The 19,070-nt window shown below is 34.1% G+C and overlaps 2 protein-coding genes across 3 annotated transcripts in view; one reads left to right on the top strand and one right to left on the bottom strand.

Annotated features, from left to right (window-relative positions):
* The window catches only part of LOC123679699 (dopamine receptor 2), a 258,175-nt gene that overhangs the window by 177,333 nt on the left and 61,772 nt on the right, over nucleotides 1-19,070 (bottom strand). The window lies entirely within an intron of this gene.
* Nucleotides 6,433-14,557, top strand: LOC123679727. The gene is made up of 6 exons (XM_045617164.1): nucleotides 6,433-6,601; nucleotides 6,827-7,037; nucleotides 11,174-11,280; nucleotides 11,362-11,592; nucleotides 14,187-14,237; nucleotides 14,311-14,557. The coding sequence occupies exons 1-6, from the start codon at nucleotides 6,550-6,552 to the stop codon at nucleotides 14,448-14,450; spliced, it is 792 nt and encodes a 263-aa protein (XP_045473120.1). The 5' UTR covers nucleotides 6,433-6,549; the 3' UTR covers nucleotides 14,451-14,557.

Here is a 19,070-nt window from a genome sequence, read left to right on the forward strand (position 1 = left end):
AAAAATCTCAAAAACTAGATCTGATAGACAAAATCTGAGAACTTTTTTACATTCTGCATCCAAAAATTACTCAGGAACAGTTAAAAAATCGCAGGCACCAAAATGTGTGTTGGCCTGTGTATTCGGTTTGGCCGTCGATGCGGAAGCATGATAGCCCCATGATTTCTTTTTTCTGAATCATTTCCAGACTTTTAAGCGTTTTGAAATGGTTTGTTGTGTCACTCTCAATGATTCCGCCAATTCTTGTTGCGTTTGACACGAGTCTTGATCAATAATGCCTCCAATTCTGCATCTTCGAAAACTTTCTCTTTTCCACCGCCATGCTGGTGTTCGACGTTTTTGAAGCGTTTAAACCACTCTCGACGCGTTCTTTCACTAATGACGGCCTCACCATAGATATTTGAGAGCATTGGATGAGCCTCAGCCGAAGATATCTTCATATTAAAGCAGAAAATTAAAACCTCCCGCAAATGACGAGAATTTGGCTTATAAGCTGACACATTTCATCGAGAGTAATGATGCAGACACAAATCGACTAACATTATTAGCTTATTGTATAACATTTACAATCTATTTATTTTGACTGCCACTTACCGCTACAGCCATCTATTGCAAAACGGCGGAAGCAAAGTTGTACACCTAAATACCAAGTGAATTTTGAGTTGAATCAATCAAAATTCTCGAAAAGGAAACAACTGACAAAAAAATGTATGGAATGAAATGAGGTGTAGTAGTAAATTGTAATGGGAATAATTTTCTATTTATCAAAGTTTTGATTATTTTTTTCAAACATCAATGTTATCCCGTTCAAAATGGTTGGTTTTCGGAGCTAGACAATTATGGATACGTTATTCCCACTGATGGTAGCAGCGCAGGATGTCTATAACCGGTATAGTCTTCATTGTGTAAACTTACATTCTTTTGGATGTATTCTCAGTCCCGAAATAACTTCCTTTGAGAACTTTATTCAGTTTAGGAAAAAAAAGAATGTCATGAGAACTGAGGTGATGTTCTGATTTCACAACAATATAAATCTCTGCATGAAGGTTGAAGTTGCTATTCTACATTTGACGGCCAAATCTCATCTCCATCAAATAAGTAGTTTCGAAATCACCAGCCATAGAAAATTTTGAAGCTTTTAGGTCTCTGTCGGAAGATATTGTGTTCATTTCTCACAACATAGTCCATCCCGTAACTTTCGGGATAATATTGACCTCAACACTTCAAACTATTCCATTTATTCACATTCACATAATGGCCCCTATTGCTTGTATTGAATAAAATGTCACTATAAATCAGACGAGAAATTTATCCACTTCGTGAGCAAAAAAAACCTTGACCTAGAACTGATACATGAACGTATCAGACAGGTCGGATTTCTATTTATCATCCTTTATGTATCGGAAAAGTAATCAATAGTAGAAAAGTTTCTTGATACTGATCAGAATCGATGTATCTGCAATAAAGTCTTGTATTATGTGTGGGCGAGGCGGATATTTATTGTGCGAAGGACCATGATTCCAAATAATATCGATGGGATAGTATATGAGAGAAAACCTTAGGTCGAGATGGCCGAGGTTTTGATATATGGTGTACAAATGAAACCCCGATGTTTTTCATATTTTTACGATTCGTGAAATTTAGTGTTTCTTGCATAACACATTTTGTGGTACATCCTCGACTATAGTCCAGTTACATCTTCCAACAATATTCAATGACTTCGACTCTGTTTTTAGTCGAAAGAATATTACTTTGAATTGTGTTTTTTAGGATTTTTCCACAGGAAAAATTAAATGTCCGAATGGACTACTTCATGAGACAATAATTTCTTGTTATCAAAGTTATTGTTATTTTTTGGTGACAAGAGCTCCCAATTTTGCCGCTGGTATACAATTATTCCATCTAGAAACCATTTGTCATTCAAACTTAAACTTGTGTAGGTGGAAATTACGAGGGAAATAATAAACAAAATTTTGAGGCAGTCGCTATTGTACAAGCACATGCAAAATTTCAACTAGGTCGGATCTGTTGTCTAAAGTAATAACTCAAGGCTATCGATAATTGTTTGAAGAAAAAATTAAAACAGATTTCGAAAGCTTGTTGCTTCGAAACAGATCGATGCTGCAGGCGGAGTTCTGGTGACTATATAGCTTGAGGAAGTTGAGAAGTTAATATTTTTTCTCTATTTTAGTATCGTAATGAATTCAGTAATAAAAACAGTGCTGTAATTACAGCATTGTTTTCAGTTATATTTTCGTTTTGTGGTTATCTACATTGTCTTCTGGTCCTATCAAATTTCAACAGTCGGCATTTGTCTATATAATATTAATTGAGATATAGTGAAATGATTAGCAACATTATTCGCAATTTCTCCCAATTCTGGTGGTGCTAAATCGATTTCGTCAGACAGAATGCACGAACTTAATGCATAATTATAAATTAACTCAAAATTCGAAACGTACGATTTAAATTCTAATTATGTAATCTGTCAATTTTCGTAACAGTCACACCAACTACCAAAATGAAATACAAAAGTCGTAGAGAGTAGTAGTAGACGATATTTTCAATAGAGAAAATATCGTCTAATACTCAATGCAGAAGGCAATTTCAACACTCACTTCGAATTTCGCATTCGTGTTGGAATAGACCATTATGCAACTTATTTAAGAACATACTATGTAGGTATTTAAGGATTTATCAATGTTCTACAGTTATTCAGATAGAAAATTTTTCGCTTTTATAATTTCATTAATATTCTCGTCAGTATTATGATCAAATCGTGACATTTTGAAATATTGAATATTTGAAATTTCAACATAAAAAAATATAGTCAAATTGTATTCATAGCAAAGTAATAGAGTGAAAACATTCTATGGGATTCAACAAATGACCTCAAATTAACTGATTTCTATTAAAAATAAAATTTTCATTGAAATATCAGGTTGTGATCAAGAAGAAACTTGGCATCAATCATAAAACTGTTTACTGAAACAGTTTTTTGATATCATTCTTGAATTTTATCTGTTTCTGTTGTTTGTATGAGCTTGAAATTGATACCCAGCAAACCATGTTGTTATATGCGCCTTCCCGTTACATAACATCCCTAAGAAATGAGGTATATACCTGATACATCTCAAAACTAATGTATCTGATACATATCATATATGTAACATTGTTATATTACTGAAGTTACGTATATGATACATCTTCCAGCATCCCTAAAAACAATATAACTCTGATATCTACTAGTGTGTAATATAGTTACATATCATATATGTAACATTCGCAATATATATTTTACATTGCTAATATTATGTAAAAGCTATGTAAATATAGCATATTCATGATATATTACTCAGATCTATACAAGTACTCTTATAATACATAACCTTTATTAAAGTTGAACTGTTTAGAGATTTTTGCCAGGACTAGTGCAGTGAAAAGTGATATGCATTTTCTAACTTTTGATTGTTAGTTAGAAGTGATGAACTATAATAATAATAATATTCAATATTCTTTGATTTTTCATCAATTCCGGATTACTTTCATCGTGGAAATATGTGAGATAAGAAGTGAAAAACTGTAATAATAATATTCAACATTCCATGATTTTTCACCAATTCCAGATTAGTTTCATAGTGAAAATATGTGAGGTAAGTGAATATAAGTATACTTCGACTTAGATATATAAATGCTGTTGTATGTGCCTTTCATTTTGCTTTTGTACTTGCATGCCTGTTAATAGCATAGGTATATTTGCTGCATGTTTTTGTGGATCGTTAATGGAATGTGTGCATGGTTTCTGTCTTCTTCATTCAAATTATATGCATTTTGATATTTTTCCTTTTTATGGTAATTTGCATTTGGGTGTATATAGTTCTGAAGTAATACCACAATTGTTTTATCATCTAAATAAGAAGTATCTGAATAGTGCGCTAGTTTTTACTACTTAGACTATTTTTCTGCTATACTTTATTTATGTTTGTGATGTATATACCTATGTTATTCTCTGCTATTCGTGAAATTAAAACATCTAGATATGCACAATACCCTTTTCTTCCATCATTATTAATGACCAATGTCAGATCACATAAGGATGCTTTTTGAGAAATAGATTCTGATAAGTTTAATCAAATGTTTTAGTATGATATAAATAATTTTGCTGTTTCAGAGTGAGGAATCACCTCCTGAAGTTTACTCATGTATTCAAAACTTTCATAACTTTATATTATGTAAGAAAATTGTTATTTATCCAATCAGGAAACCTCGTTACTGAGAATTTTAATTGTAAATACCATTTTTAATAACATTCCAATATGTTTAGGTTTTGCATCTCAATCTTTTATCCAATGTGCAGACTTTGAGAAGATAGATATCAGCCGAGTGGATAAGGCTGGCCACATTGAGGATCAAGAGACAAAAATAAGTTTTGGTTGATGTAGGTCCTTTGATTACATTAAAAATTTTCAATAATTCTATGATCTTTCATTTAACAAACACCCAATTGTTAAATTATTAAATCCTGTTTTACTATTCATAAATTATCTGTAATATTTCAAATGTGGTGCATACCAAACCTAGGAATCTGGTTTTTGTTGAATTTTCTAGGTTCAAAATAATAATATTGTTGACTAAAAAATATCTTTCTAGCAAAAAATGAAAGATGGAGTTTAAATATATATTTTTGGAATGCACCTTAATTCATAAGTATCTCTTTTCATGTAAGTTATAAGTGATTTATCTCTTATTAATTGATGTTGGCTAGATACCAGCAGTTTTAGTTTCAATTGGTATTGTGTATCATTTGTTATATTTTTGTTTGGAAGGTATTGAAAAAAATTCCAACAAATTCACTAAAACATAATTTGTGTGGTGTCGGCTTATTTAGATTTTTTATATGTAGTTTGATTAGTTTTTCCTCCAGAAAGAATTGTACAGGTATGTATTGTTTTTGAATTGCATAGAGAATTTACTTCTGAGTACCTATATGTAATATAAACATTCAGATAACTATTACATTTTTCTTATGTCTCTTGTTTGTAGCATATATATTTCTTTTGGTTATATCACATAGAACGGATAAATTTTTTTATATTGCATGGTGAACTTTTTACTGAGTATATATTATGTAATATAACCATATATAGGTTGGCCCAGTTCTTGTAGAGTAACTTGGTGTATTCACTTTTAGGATGAAAGCGTCATAGTCACTTTATAGGTCAATAAATTCACAAAAACATAAGGAGGTTATTGACATCAGGTTGTTCAAAATTAAAGATTTTATTGATAAATCTGGTAACTTGAACAACCTCGATATAACTTCCTTATTATGAAATTACGACCCATATTCATATTATGTTTTCATCTTAAAAACTGAAAACTCTCACAACTGTTATTCTACAAAAAACTGAGCCAGCCTGTATATATTTATATTACATAAAAAGGATGTACCATAAATATTACAGATGTAATATACCAGCGATGTATCATGTATGTTACATGAAATGTAACAGCTACGTATATGATACATAAAGGATGTACCATAAATATTACAGATGTAATATACCAGCGATGTATCATGTATGTTACATGATCTGTACATGATACATGGCAATTTTGTTACATGTTATGTAACGGAAGGCGGACATAGAGCGGTCGTTGAGCGGTACTAGAAAGGCGCGTGTATGTTACATTGTTGTGTAACATAGATCGTTGTAATATATATGTTATGTCTATGATACGTATTTGTGTTTGCTGGGTATCTAACATCTGAATGCACAATTTCATTTCGATCGATTTCGTACGATTCGAAATTTGTACCTACACTGAAAATTGCAAATTCTAGACTTCTTTGTTCGATAATTACTTTGTATACCTACGGACAGAACCACAATATACAATTTTCCATCCCCTATATATTCCACTCGAGTTTTGACGATATGTACCTAGATATTCTCAGTTTATGAACCATATAGATATGTTTATCTATGTCGCCATCTGAACTGAACATAATCAAGTATAAAAAAATTCTAAAGAAATGAGATTTTGTTGAGAAACCTCAACAAAATGAGTAAGTTTCGAATTTTCATGTTTTATCATTCGATAGGAACCGTTTTGAAGTCCAGACAGACGGGCATTTTTAGATCACTAATTCGACATCAGTGGGTAAGACTAATTTCATCATTTGAGACTATTACTGATTCGAAATCTGGAATTACAACCAGGGACGAGTGCTCAAAAATTAATAACCTTCGACTCATTGAAAATAAGAAACCAAAGCAGGCTTATTTTTATTTATCGAATACAACAAAAATTCTCAAACTCGTTAGAACGTATACTGGTTCTTGATCAACGCAACCTCAAACAAGAAACACATATCGTGAATTTGAAATTTTCAAAGACCTTCACAGATGTCTCCGGTTTCAATGTCAAGAAGATTACATGTGGGAAGATGTACTAGTAATACCTGATTGGATATCTTGGTGATAAATAGAATTTGTTTCCCATAATATTATTCCACACTCTCAGTAACATATCAGCCTTTGGACAATGAAGTGTGCAGCAATCTTGGGTCTGTTTGTTTGTTTGGTATTAGTGGAAGGTGAGTGGGTCAGAATTTTTGTAGAGATTATATTAATACTATCAGTTAGATTTAAATTAAATAACATCTAATTCACATTAGAACTGAATCATTGTATAATTTAGAATTTATGTCGATATCAGGGCACAAATTCTGAAAGATTTTCCATGAAATTTTTTTTAGTGTTTTGTTCCATTGGCTGTTAGATACTATCGAATCCACTATCTTTTTGAATAACTTTTTCAGATGCCTTCGCTGATTCCCTAGGGACGTATTTTTATAAAGAACTAGGATGCACAGAAAAGACAGATTCAAAAGTAGTTCAATATACTTGTCCAGATTTTTTGCCTAAAAACGGAACATGCAATTTCAAGAGAAGTGTGCTAAATATTGGTGAAGAGGTTGATAAAGAAGACTTGAAGGGGAGTTGTCATGCGACATGTGTATGTTCTGGGGAGTAAGCATTATTTTTACACTTATTATTATTTCACTCACCATTAGATACATTGATGTAAAGTTCGAAGAGAATAGGTGGTTCACAAAATATTTCGTCGATCTCATTGCACCTTATGATGTTATGATGTGCTAGTATTTATTCCCTATCATTCTTCAATAAGAAGATTTAAAATGGTGATAATGGTGAAAGAGTGTACTATTTTTTGACATATATTATATCATTTTTGTTCAGTGGGTAATACAACTTGAACATGGAAAGATACATTTAAAAATTGTTTTATCAAAATCAGTGCTCATTATGATTACTCTGAGAGAAATTGAGAAACAATTCATGTGCCTCATTTTTCCGTAAATCAACTCAATATTTGTCGAATCTTAGACAAATTTGATAGTGAATTTTTTGTCCATGAATTCTTCTTGTGTGTCTCTAGGTCGGAACACTGATTTTGATGCAACAATTGAATCAACAATATATTATTAAATGTTGTTGAATCGTTTATATTTCTATGATGAATAACAGAACCAACTGAAAACAATTTATAGGAAAAATGACAAAAAATAATACAAAATGATGCTGTTATGACCATATTGACTAATAATAAATGAGTTTATTCAAATATTCAATACAATCAGTACAATTTCAAATTAAACTGATAGCGTTTCCATTGGTAAACCCCAAAAAAATTGCATTTTTCGAAAATATTTGAATCTGCTGATTTGTTTATGATAGACTTGAATCTTCATTATGAGTAGGCATAATGAACACTTTCATTATTTAATATATATATTTTTTTTATTTTATTATACTTTGGTTTTTCTCGGAGAATTTTCAAAATGAGAATAGCATTGAGGTGGAGTTAGGAGCTTTAGTACTTTTGTTCAAATTTGTATTTATATAATGTATTCTAGAAAATGAACTAGGCATTAACAATTACCCAATTAGCATACAAACTGACATAGGTACCATGAAATAATGAATTTACTTTCAACAAAACATTCTCGGAACAATTTTCTTGGGGAAGCGTAAAAGTATATGAAGGGGGTTCGATTTTCTCTCTTTTGATGAATACCGTTTTATCATTTGCCAGCAAACCATGAAAGAAGAACATTCTCCATTCAAATTTATCTTCATCGTAAAAATCGATATTTCCATTGAAATTTAAAAAAAATGTCGGAAATAATTGCTACATCTTCTTTCTATCAATTTGGCAGCCAACGAAAATTCCATCGTTCTTTTATACATTAGCACCTTGACATTTTTTCTTTCCAATAATATTTTCTTCGTTCACAGCAGCTGTCTGTAAGTTTATTATAACAAAAGTGTGAGACATGGGGATAAATACAGAATTCTATCTCTAAATCCTCATTTTCGGCCTTATCTTTCCTTTCATCCGACTCCAATCGATCGTGACTCGAACATTCGGTTCTATTCAGGCATGAGTTCCTAATTGGTTGAAGGTAATCCCTCAAATAAGAAATGTGATTTGAGTTTCAATTAGACCAAGAGAAAACCTACTTCATGAAGTTATTCAACCTCAGTTTCGCGGTAGTTATTGTCGTCTTTGACATAACCTAATTGGATCAAATTGTTGATCTTCATCCGGATTAAACCTTGGGGAAAACAATTATGTCTCTTTTGATCCGGGAGAACGTTTATGTCAATTCACTTTTGATTAAAATACTTAATTTGAATATAATGAAATCATGGATATACCAGGTTTTCAGCAAGTAACTGGATTATATTTTTGAGGCCTCATAAAAGAAATGCTATGCGGAACGAAATGGCACTACGTTTCCCCATTCTTCGCCTGAAAACTATCACTCAATAGTACGTAATTTTAATGTTATTTATACCCATGTGCAACTCACGGTATATTCAGAAACTCTAATAATTCTATGGCATCTTTCTCCAAATATTCAAATCTTTGCAATTCTAGTTTCCATACGATCAAAGCGACATATATCCTAAAAGGCTGAAATTATTACGGAACTAAAAAGTTTTTTTTTAGAGCTATAGAACTTTAAATTGCAATAAAACAACGATGGATTATTCGATTGACATGAATTTTATTTAACCGCAAGATAATCTTGTGGCATTACATTTTAAATATAATTTTTGGCATATGACCGCCACGGCTGGCTCGGATGTAGTCCAATCTGGACGGCAATAACACGGCGAATGTTGTCTTCCAAATGGTCAAGGGTTTGTGGCTTATCCGCATAGGCCAATGACTCTACATAGCCTCACAGAAGTTTCTAGCGGTGTTAAATCACAAGATCTTGGAGGCCAATTCACAGTTCCAAAACGTGAAATTAGGCGATCACCAAACGTGTCTTCCAATAAAACGATTGTGGCACGAGCTGTGTGACATGTTGCGCCGTCTTGTTGGAACCACAGCTCCTAGACATTGTGGTTGTTCAATTCAAGAATGAAAAAGTTAGTAATCATGGCTCTATACCGATCACCATTGACTGTAACGTTCTGGCCATCATCGTTTTCGAAGAAGTACGGACGAATGATTCCACCAGCCCATAAAGCGCACCAAACAGTCAGTTTTTCTGGATGTAACGGTGTTTCGACATACACTTGAAGATTAGCTTCACTTCAAATGCGGCAGTTTTGTTTGTTGACGTAGCCATTCAACCAAAAGTGCGCTTCATCGCTAAAGGACGTAGTGCGCGATACGTATTCCGCACAAAACCACTATTTTCGAAATAAAATTGCATTATTTGCAAGTGTTGTTCAGGTGTGAGTCTGAATTGGCAAACCAAACTGAGAATAAACGACTTGACAGCTGCTAAATCGGTCACCATCTTGAACAGTAATGCCAAAATTTCGACAAACATTGGTTTGACGTGTAAAATTTCTCAATTTTATTAAAACTAACGAAAACTACGAAATGCTAAGGTAAATCAAATACATATATTGAAAAACCAAATACACCAAAAAGCTCCTCCGATATATTTTCTGAGTGAATTCGTGTTTTAATTGGATTCAAGTAGATCAAGAAGTCCTGAGGGACGCTAGCTGCGACCAAGAGAATTAATTAACACCAAACTTCAGCACTGAAAAAATTCAAATAAATTTCAAGATATTCTCGAATTTCCTGATTTCTCTTAATTTTCGATAGATATTGCAGCGTCGCAATTTTCGTAACACGATCAATTAATTATTCAATAGTGAAAATCCTTTCATCTGATTTCCACTGTTACAAATAGCTTCTGAGATCACTGAACCCGCATATTTGCGCCAAGTTTGGGTTCCATATCTTAAAAATATTTAAATTCAATCCGTAGCCTGTTCACAAGAGAGCGTTACACAAACAAAGATAAACATAATATCAGTTCTGCTTTCGGGATTTCAAACAAGGATTAAGTATTCTAATTGATTGAAAAATTAAGGGAGTCAAAAACATTTTCATTATTTTCCATAAAAAGGGGAATTGTTAGATTGCCTAGTAATACAGTGAATTTTATTGAAGAATATCAATAAATTTGTAAATGCAATGTAATGCAGTTAATTATCTTGAAGAATATCAACAAATGTGTTAAATGCGATGTAATGCAGATAATTATTTCGAAGAGTATCCACAAATGTTGATGATTAAAAAGTAAAATAACTTATTTCCGCTATATAAAGCGGAAATAAATTATTTTACTTTTTAATCATCAAGATGAATTTCCGACAAGTAGAGACTGAGACAATCAAACAATCCACAAATGTGATGAATACAATTGTTATACAGCGAATTCTTCGGAAGAAAATCAACAAATGTAATGAAAAGAAGAATGACTAGAAAAAAAGTAGAATATTGAACCTGGGCATCATTTCTACATCTTCGGCTGCCATAATATGCGACAAAAATCCCATTAAACTGTCAAACAACATGAGAAATAAATTTAATGATCAGCACTTGGGACATAAGCCCAACCGTCCAACGGCATAGCCTCCAAACTTCGCCATGGAGATGAAGGTGTATATGGTGTTGTCATACCTACAGATGATTCCATCAGTCGTCCCGGTATAAAATACAGCAATTCTCCGAGAGAGGGCGCACTTCAAAAATGGGCTGAAAACACCTCTTTAAACTCATTTCAAGAATGAGTGGTAGTAATTTATCCGTTTTTCTCTTTCAGTGGACACATAACCTGCGCACATTATGACTGTTTCGAAAGATTGAAATCAGGATGCTCTCATTTCAAGTACAGCCTAGATCGTTGTTGTGCTGTAGATTCCGTATGTGGTATGTTGCTTACGTGTAAAATTATAATTTTCTTCAGTAGACCCCCCCTAGATGAACTACTCTTGCATTCTATAATTTTAGGGCCTATTGCAACTTGCGAAATCGAGGGTAAAACTTACCAAGAGGGAAACACTGTACATTTGAAAGAGAAATGTGAAGTATGCGTTTGCGATGTTAACTTCCAACAGAAAGCTCCCTTTTGCCGCCCAAGAAAATGCTACGATAGAGCCACATTTGCCAACGCAATTGAAAGATTTGGAGCGCCAGCTTTCTTCAAAAATGAAAATTGTTGTCCTAACGTTTGGGTGACTGGTAAGTAGAAACCTCTTATTGAGGACTTTTCACTTTCGGAATTATAAACTTCCTATTCCTTGAATTGATTACGTTCTCGGTTGTAATGATACAAACCTCAATATTTTTCAATAGTGAGTGTTCAAAGTAATGAACTAACATTGTTCAACATTTTGATTTTCGACACTTCACGAGATAAATCATAATTAATAAAATTTTTTTGTCTCGTATTGCAATGAAATAAAAACAGATAAAATCAAGTTTTCACTCAGTATGTTCCAAGATTTACCACTCAACACATATTCTTCCTTAAAAAGATTAGTCTTCGTTTTCGAAATAGGCTTCATTATCGACAAACTTCTTCATTAGACGCAAATTTCTTTCCTTATAGCTTTTTCTTACGGTCTGCAAAAAGCCAGTAATCACTGGGGGCTAAATCTGGAGAATAAGCTGGCTGGTCAAAACGTTGGAAGAGCAGTTCATTCGATATGACCATGGTTTCCATCGATTTGTGGAAAATCGACGTTTTTTCTTCATTTCTGCACTCACAATCGATACAATAACATTATGTTATATTCACCATTTATGGTTTCACCTCCTTCAAGATAGGTAATGGATAATATCACATACGCATCCCAAAATAAGGATGCCAAAACATTGCCAGCTGATGTGTGACATGTTGGTTGCTTTTTTTTTACCAACTGCTTTCTTCTCAGCTGCGGCTTTCTTCGATTCAGAAATATAGTGTTGGACTCATATTGCATCCACTGACACATATCGACGCAAAAAATCCTGTTTATTTCGCTAAACAACTCCAAACACCATTTGGAATCGGTGAGCAAGCACGGCATCCATTTCGAACGAAGCTTTCTCATATAAAAATGTTCACGCCAAATACTGAATTCATTACCTTCTGAAATCTTCAACTCCAATGGAAACCATATCGTGGACTTTTTTGATGATTTCTGAAATAACGATCAAATTCGTGCAACAAGAGCGTTTAGCATGATGGAAGGTTTTATGACCACATTAAGTCAGCATACATTCTTTCAACCGTTCTGACCACATTAAGTCAGCATACATTCTTTCAACCGTTCTTGTCGTTCGAACAGAGTCTGAATAATACTTATCAAGCAAATGCTTTGGTTGCACAGAATTTTTCTCATCAAAAAACTGTATTTCATGATTACACAAAACTCGTTTTTTCTATTTTTCAAACAACAACAACTGAGACTAATGAGAAAAAAGTGTTATATGTGCGCTTGGCTTTGGACTTATTAATTGATGAGGTATAATCAAAGAGGTATTCAGGATTCAGCTCCGAAATGAAAAATTACCAGTGGTAAACCCAAAAATAGTTGTCAATCCAAAAATTTTGCCATTTCTGCCATTTCTCCTTGAAAATTGAAACAATCGAATATTCAGCAATTTAAATATACAGAGAGGGCCATTGAAAACGAAACAGCGGCTCTGTAAGTCGGCAGAACCGAGTTATATAAAAACGCTCGGACACGTCAACAACATTTTCGAGGGGGACATCGTTCGCGATAAAATTCACCCGAAATACATTCCATCCCTCGGAGCTGTGACCGCCACCCCTAAATTTTTAAATGGCACCATATAGCAAGTGATACCTCATTTGAAAGGTAGTTTCCTTCTCAATATCAAACAACAAAAATAAATTAATTCTATTCAATCGTTTTCGAGGTATAGGAACTTGAAGTTGGGAAATAACTTTTTATTCACTCAATCGTTACCATGAAGAGCACTTGAAATTTCAACAAGTTTTTAGATAGAATGTTTCCTGGAAGTTGGATTGGAAGAAGAGGCGCTATAGGGTGGCCAGCCAGATCTCCAGATTTAACCCCACTCGACTTTTTCCTGTGGGGTCACTTGAAAAACAAAATCTATGCAACCGAACCATAATCACTGAAAGATTTACGACGTAGAATTAATGAAGAATGCCGTCGAATAACGCCGGAAATGCTACGAAATGTGAGGTGTCATTTTGAAAAGAACTTATACTATTGCATGGAAATGGGTGGTAAACAGTTAGATCATTTAATTCCTTGACAATGATAATTATTTTTAAACAGTTGCAATGTTAGATCTTATTTTTATTGATTGAGTGAATAAAAAGTTATTTCCCAACTTCAAGTTCCTATATCTCGAAAACGAATCGATAGAATTAATTTATTTTTGTTGTTTGATATTAAGAAGGAAACTACCTTTCAAATGAGGTATCACTTGCCATATGGTGCCATTTAAAAATTTAGGGGTGGCGGTCACAGCTCCGAGGGATGAAATGTATTTCGGGTGAATTTCATCGCGAACGATGTCCCCCTCGAAAATGTTGTTGACGTGTCCGAGCGTTTTTATATAACTCGGTTCTGCCGACTTACAGAGCCGCTGTTTCGTTTTCAATGGCCCTCTCTGTAGAAAGATTTCAAATGTTTGAAATCTCGAATGAAGTTTTCAGTCTTGATAGCCTCCATCGATCGAATGATTACTCACTTGTTGGAAAACGAAAGATATAGATGATTATAATTATTAATATTATTGTATGCTCGAATGAAGTTTAAAGATTGATCCAATAATCTTTTCATTTTTCTCAGACGAAGGACAAGAATTGGTGAAAATGAACCAAGAGACTGCTTCAGAGTCAGGTGAGTGTTTGGAGTTCAATCCAATAATATATTATTCCAAGTGAACACTAATATGATAATGAATTTTATGCAGGAGTATCTTGTAACTTTGGAACTAGGAAGGTAGCCTTGGGTTATGGATTTAAGACAAAGGTGAAACCATATGGAACAGAAGTTTCGTTGAACTGTGAATGCAGTATGCCACCTTACCTTATTTGCAAGGAAGCTGCTTAGAACATCGCTGAATCATCGTTACTGGATAGCTTTATTTGTAAAACTCAACAATCTAGATATAATAATTCATGTTTTCTAATGCAAAATAAATTAATTTAGGATAGCAATTAATGTCTTCCATTGAAAATTATGTATCCATTTCCTACTCACTCATGGTGTAAACTATAAGTGAATTGATACCACAAGGTGAAATCGAATATTTTATCGGTAATACAAATCAAGAAAATTATATAATTTTATCTCGCCTTCGTAGAACTCTGGTTTGCTTCTATGAATGAAATGAATATAGTCTTCGGAAGTAAATGGGATGGATTCTGCAGGAAAATGAATTTTCGACATTTACTTCCTAGCACAATTTGGTTTCTTTGCAGAACAAAGTCACCAATCCACTTTCGTGATCTATGATGTCTTATGTAACTAAGATTTTAACGGCGATTGATTGAAAAAAAAAGAATTTATTATTAAATTTTAATTATCGTCAAACATTGATCTTTTCCAATATGTATCTATTAACTGTCCCGCAGAATTTTAGAATGAATGGCATATTTCAAAACGTGCATATCTATCCATGTGAAAAGCCTATCTGTTTTTTCATTTCGTATAGGATGTCTATTTCAATTTGAATTGAAAATACTGAAGAAGTCTCTACGAGCATCCTTCTTAGATTTCTTTTAAATCGTCTACACATTTTCCAATTGAAATTCAGAAAGGGTAAAATGTAATTGAGAAACGAAAATTAAGTAAATTGCAGAGGATGGAAATTGTAATTCAGAATTGGAAGTTGTTATTCAAAATAGGGAAATTGAAATTCAGAAAAAAGGATTTCATATTCAGAAATGGTAATTTGTATTTCAGAAGAGCAATATGTACTTCAGAAAAAAATGGATTGCAGCCAACTTGTAAAGTTTTTAGTGAAGGAAACATTACCCATTTCATGATGTAAGCTTGCGATGAGTAACCTTCAGCGAATTGTAGCATCAATTGTTGCTCCCAATGGGCACGGGTACTTTGATAGAACGTTGTGAAGTGATTGGGTTACCAACCATTCAACTCAAATTCACCTTCCATTTCTATGGCGACGAACTTCTCTTGAAGGAAATAAACTCAAAGCCTACAGAACCCAGAGTTCTAAGCGGACACCCATTCAAGTCCTAACCGCAGTATTCTGAACTGATAATTTCTGCGTGTTATGAGTGACTTTGCTAGACTAGCAAGGAGCCACCGAAAATGCACGTATAATATGGTAAACAACCGTTTGAGTAAATATTTGGAAATCACATATGAATAGATAGAAATATCATTCTTTCACTTCCTGGTTCTGTGCAAAATTAAAAAGTCACTCATCAATGATAATCAATGTTATCGGAAAAACTATCGAACGCAGGTATGGTATGTTATTTAGGTAATCCCGTTTTTCGAACGTAGGTATGGTATGTTATTAAGGTAATCCCGTTTTTCCAAAAAAAATTTATTGAAAAAATGAAAACATTTTGCAAATTTTTGATTCTCAAAATCAAATGGTTGAAAAACAATTTCTGCCAAGCAACAGCATAAGGCATAGAAGTATAATGAAGTTGCTGAGAGTTATATGGATAATTCCATAATGAATTAACAGAAGATCGCCACAAAAATCTGCCAAGAATATTTCATGAAAAATTCGCGAATTAATGCTGAACAGAAAACTATATTATCAGCTGGGGGTCAATATACCCAATTGTCCAAATTGTGAGGAACCATTTAGAGAGGATGGACGATGGTCGATAGACAAAGAACGAAAAACTTAAATTCAAAGGCTCACCCGATCGACAAAAAATATAGTACGAGAGTTGAACGATCTCAGGAGGTTGGGAAACAATAAAAACAATTCACTAGTCTTAAAATGAAGATAATGAAGAAGAAGTGTTATAAATATTTATAAATTAATATTCACGCACCAATTGCATTCCTCCATATACCTAAATGCAATCCTGTGGTCTCTAAAGGCGTCATTGGCGCATGACTGAACAATGAAATTTCCCTAACTTCTTCTCTCTAAGTTTTTGATTTTGTAACATAACTTTTTGCAAGTCCCAGAACACCTTCTCCCGGATAGAAATGTCATCGGAACTTACCCTCAGGGACCTGAATCATAAAGGTCAAGTTCCCTTCCCTTCCAACTCCGGGGAGGTTATCTTTTCCGCGATCTCGACTCTGGTTACCTCTGCGAAACGTTTCGTTTTCTTCTCCTAATGGCTCTTAAAGACATACCCTACGGCAAGTCTTAAGTAATGATTGTTGGGGAACTTTTTCAAGCCACTGTCGGCCGCTAAATTGGGTTCCTCGCCAGTCCGTCGAGCCCCCGGAGCCCATCCAGGAAAGTTCATTACTTATCGTCTCGTTGTCGTGACGCTTCCCGTCAGATCCTGAGGGGATTTGTCAACTTTTTAAGGGTAGCGCTTCGACACGAATAGATGTTACCGCCCGAGGAGACGGAATGGTGATCGAACATAAATAACCGTTGGATTCCGGACTAGGTTCACCCCTCACTTCCATAGTCGACGAATAATACTATCAATCATTTCTGGAACGACGTGTTCAACTTGGTAATTGGAGCTTTATAGTTCGCACTATTAATCATCGGTATGCGGTGAAAGATCGATACGTGATTCGGAATAATTTCCACCTATTTTTCTCTACTTTTAGGGCTGTATTTCACCAGAATGAGAGTTTATCTTGTCTAAATGAACCCAGCAGACGATGTCGTGCCAGAAATTGGGCTTTCGTATCTGGTACAATTTATTTGGGAACAACGAGGAAAGAAGGAGATTTTAGTGAACTTTATGAATGTTCAATAGCTTTTTTCTTATCAGTTCTTCTCTCATTTTTTTTCTTTTATTTCTGCTCTAAATATACAGGGTGGCCATTTGAAAACGAAACAGACGAGATTACAGACGAAATAAAGTTTTTCGATAGAAACGCTCGGACAGGTCGATTTTTGTTTCGAGGGGGACAACTTAAGATGTAGGTTACGGACGCATAGCGCTTCAACCTTTGCTACTACAACCCTCACCCCCAAATTTTGAATAGGGAAGATGGGGTGAGTGATACCTCATTTGAAAGGTATTTTTATACTGATTTCAGCACAGTAATTGTTTTTTCATTTTATGCATTAGTTCTCGAAATATTCTTAACTAAGTATTTGAAAATGAAGTGGTGTTTTCATGGCACTTGTAGTGTTTTGTGAAAAATCGACATTTTGAGCTTCAAAACAACCATGACTGTGGCTTCCTTCCTAACTAACTAACGCATGAATATTTCGAGAACTAATGAATAAAATGAAAAAACAATTACTGTGCTGAAATCAGTATAAAAATACCTTTAAATTGAGGTATCACTCACCCCATCTTCCCTATTCAAAAATTGGGGGTGGGGGTTGTAGCAGCAAGGGTTGAAGCGCTATGCGTCCGTAACCTACATCTTAAGTTGTCCCCCTCGAAACAGAAATCGACCTGTCCGCGCATTTCTATCGAAAAACTTTATTTCGTCTGTAATCTCGTCTGTTTCGTTTTCAAATGGCCACCCTGTATATTATTCAGATGACGCTAATCGCTATCAGCGCTCGTCTTGAGCAGGATTTTTAATAACGAAACTATGATCAAAAAATATGTTTTTTTGGATGTGCCATTTTTTGAAGCCTTAATTTTCAATCATTTCAGAAATATACAACATCGTATGGTTTGTATGGATATTAATAATGGAAAATTGTCAAAAATCTTCTTTCATATTTCTATGATTTCATCTGTTGATAAACACCAAAGGCACCAAAGAAGTTTTGACTAGGTTCACCCCTCTCTTCCATAGTCGGCGAATAATACTATCAATCATTTCTGGAACGACGTGTTCAACTTGGTAATTGGAGCTTTATAGTTCGCACTATTAATCATCGGTATGCGGTGAAAGATCGATACGTGATTTGGAATAATTTCCACCTATTTTTCTCTACTTTTAGGGCTGTATTTCACCAGAATGAGAGTTTATCTCGTATAAATGAACCCAGCAGACGATGTCGTGCCAGAAATTCGGCTTTCGTATCTGGTACAATTTATTTGGGAACAACGAGGAAAGAAGGAGATTTTAGTGAACTTTATGAATGTTCAATAGCTTTATTCTTATCGTTCTTCTCTCATTTCTTTTTTCTTTTATTTCTGCTCTAAATATACAGGGTAGCCATTTGAAAACGAAACAGTCGAGATTACAGACGAAATAAAGTTTTTCGATAGAAATGCTCGGACAGGTCGATTTCTGTTTCGAGAGGGACAACTTAAGATGTAGGTTACGGACGCATAGCGCTTCAACCCTTGCTACTACAACCCTCACCCCCAAATTTTGAATAGGGAAGATGGGTTGAGTGATACCTCATTTGAAAGGTATTTTTATACTGATTTCAGCACAGTGACTGTTTTTGCATTTTATGCATTAGTTCTCGAAATATTCTTAACTAAGTATTTGAAAACGAAGTGGTGTTTTCATGGCACTTGTAGTGTTTTGTGAAAAATCGACATTTTGAGCTTCAAAACAACCATGACTGTGGCTTCCTTCCTAACTAACTAACGCATGAATATTTCGAGAACTAATGCATAA

This window comes from Harmonia axyridis, chromosome 1, assembly GCF_914767665.1.
Source record: "Harmonia axyridis chromosome 1, icHarAxyr1.1, whole genome shotgun sequence".
NCBI lineage: Eukaryota > Metazoa > Arthropoda > Insecta > Coleoptera > Coccinellidae > Harmonia > Harmonia axyridis.

Bases quoted from the DNA above. Each gene is read 5' to 3' on its own strand.
- LOC123679727 (XM_045617164.1), top strand. From the start codon at position 6,550: ATGAAGTGTGCAGCAATCTTGGGTCTGTTTGTTTGTTTGGTATTAGTG. The intron at 6,602-6,826 runs GTGAGTGGGTCA...TAACTTTTTCAG, and splicing joins TTGTTTGGTATTAGTGGAAG to ATGCCTTCGCTGATTCCCTA. The intron at 7,038-11,173 runs GTAAGCATTATT...TTTCTCTTTCAG, and splicing joins ACATGTGTATGTTCTGGGGA to TGGACACATAACCTGCGCAC.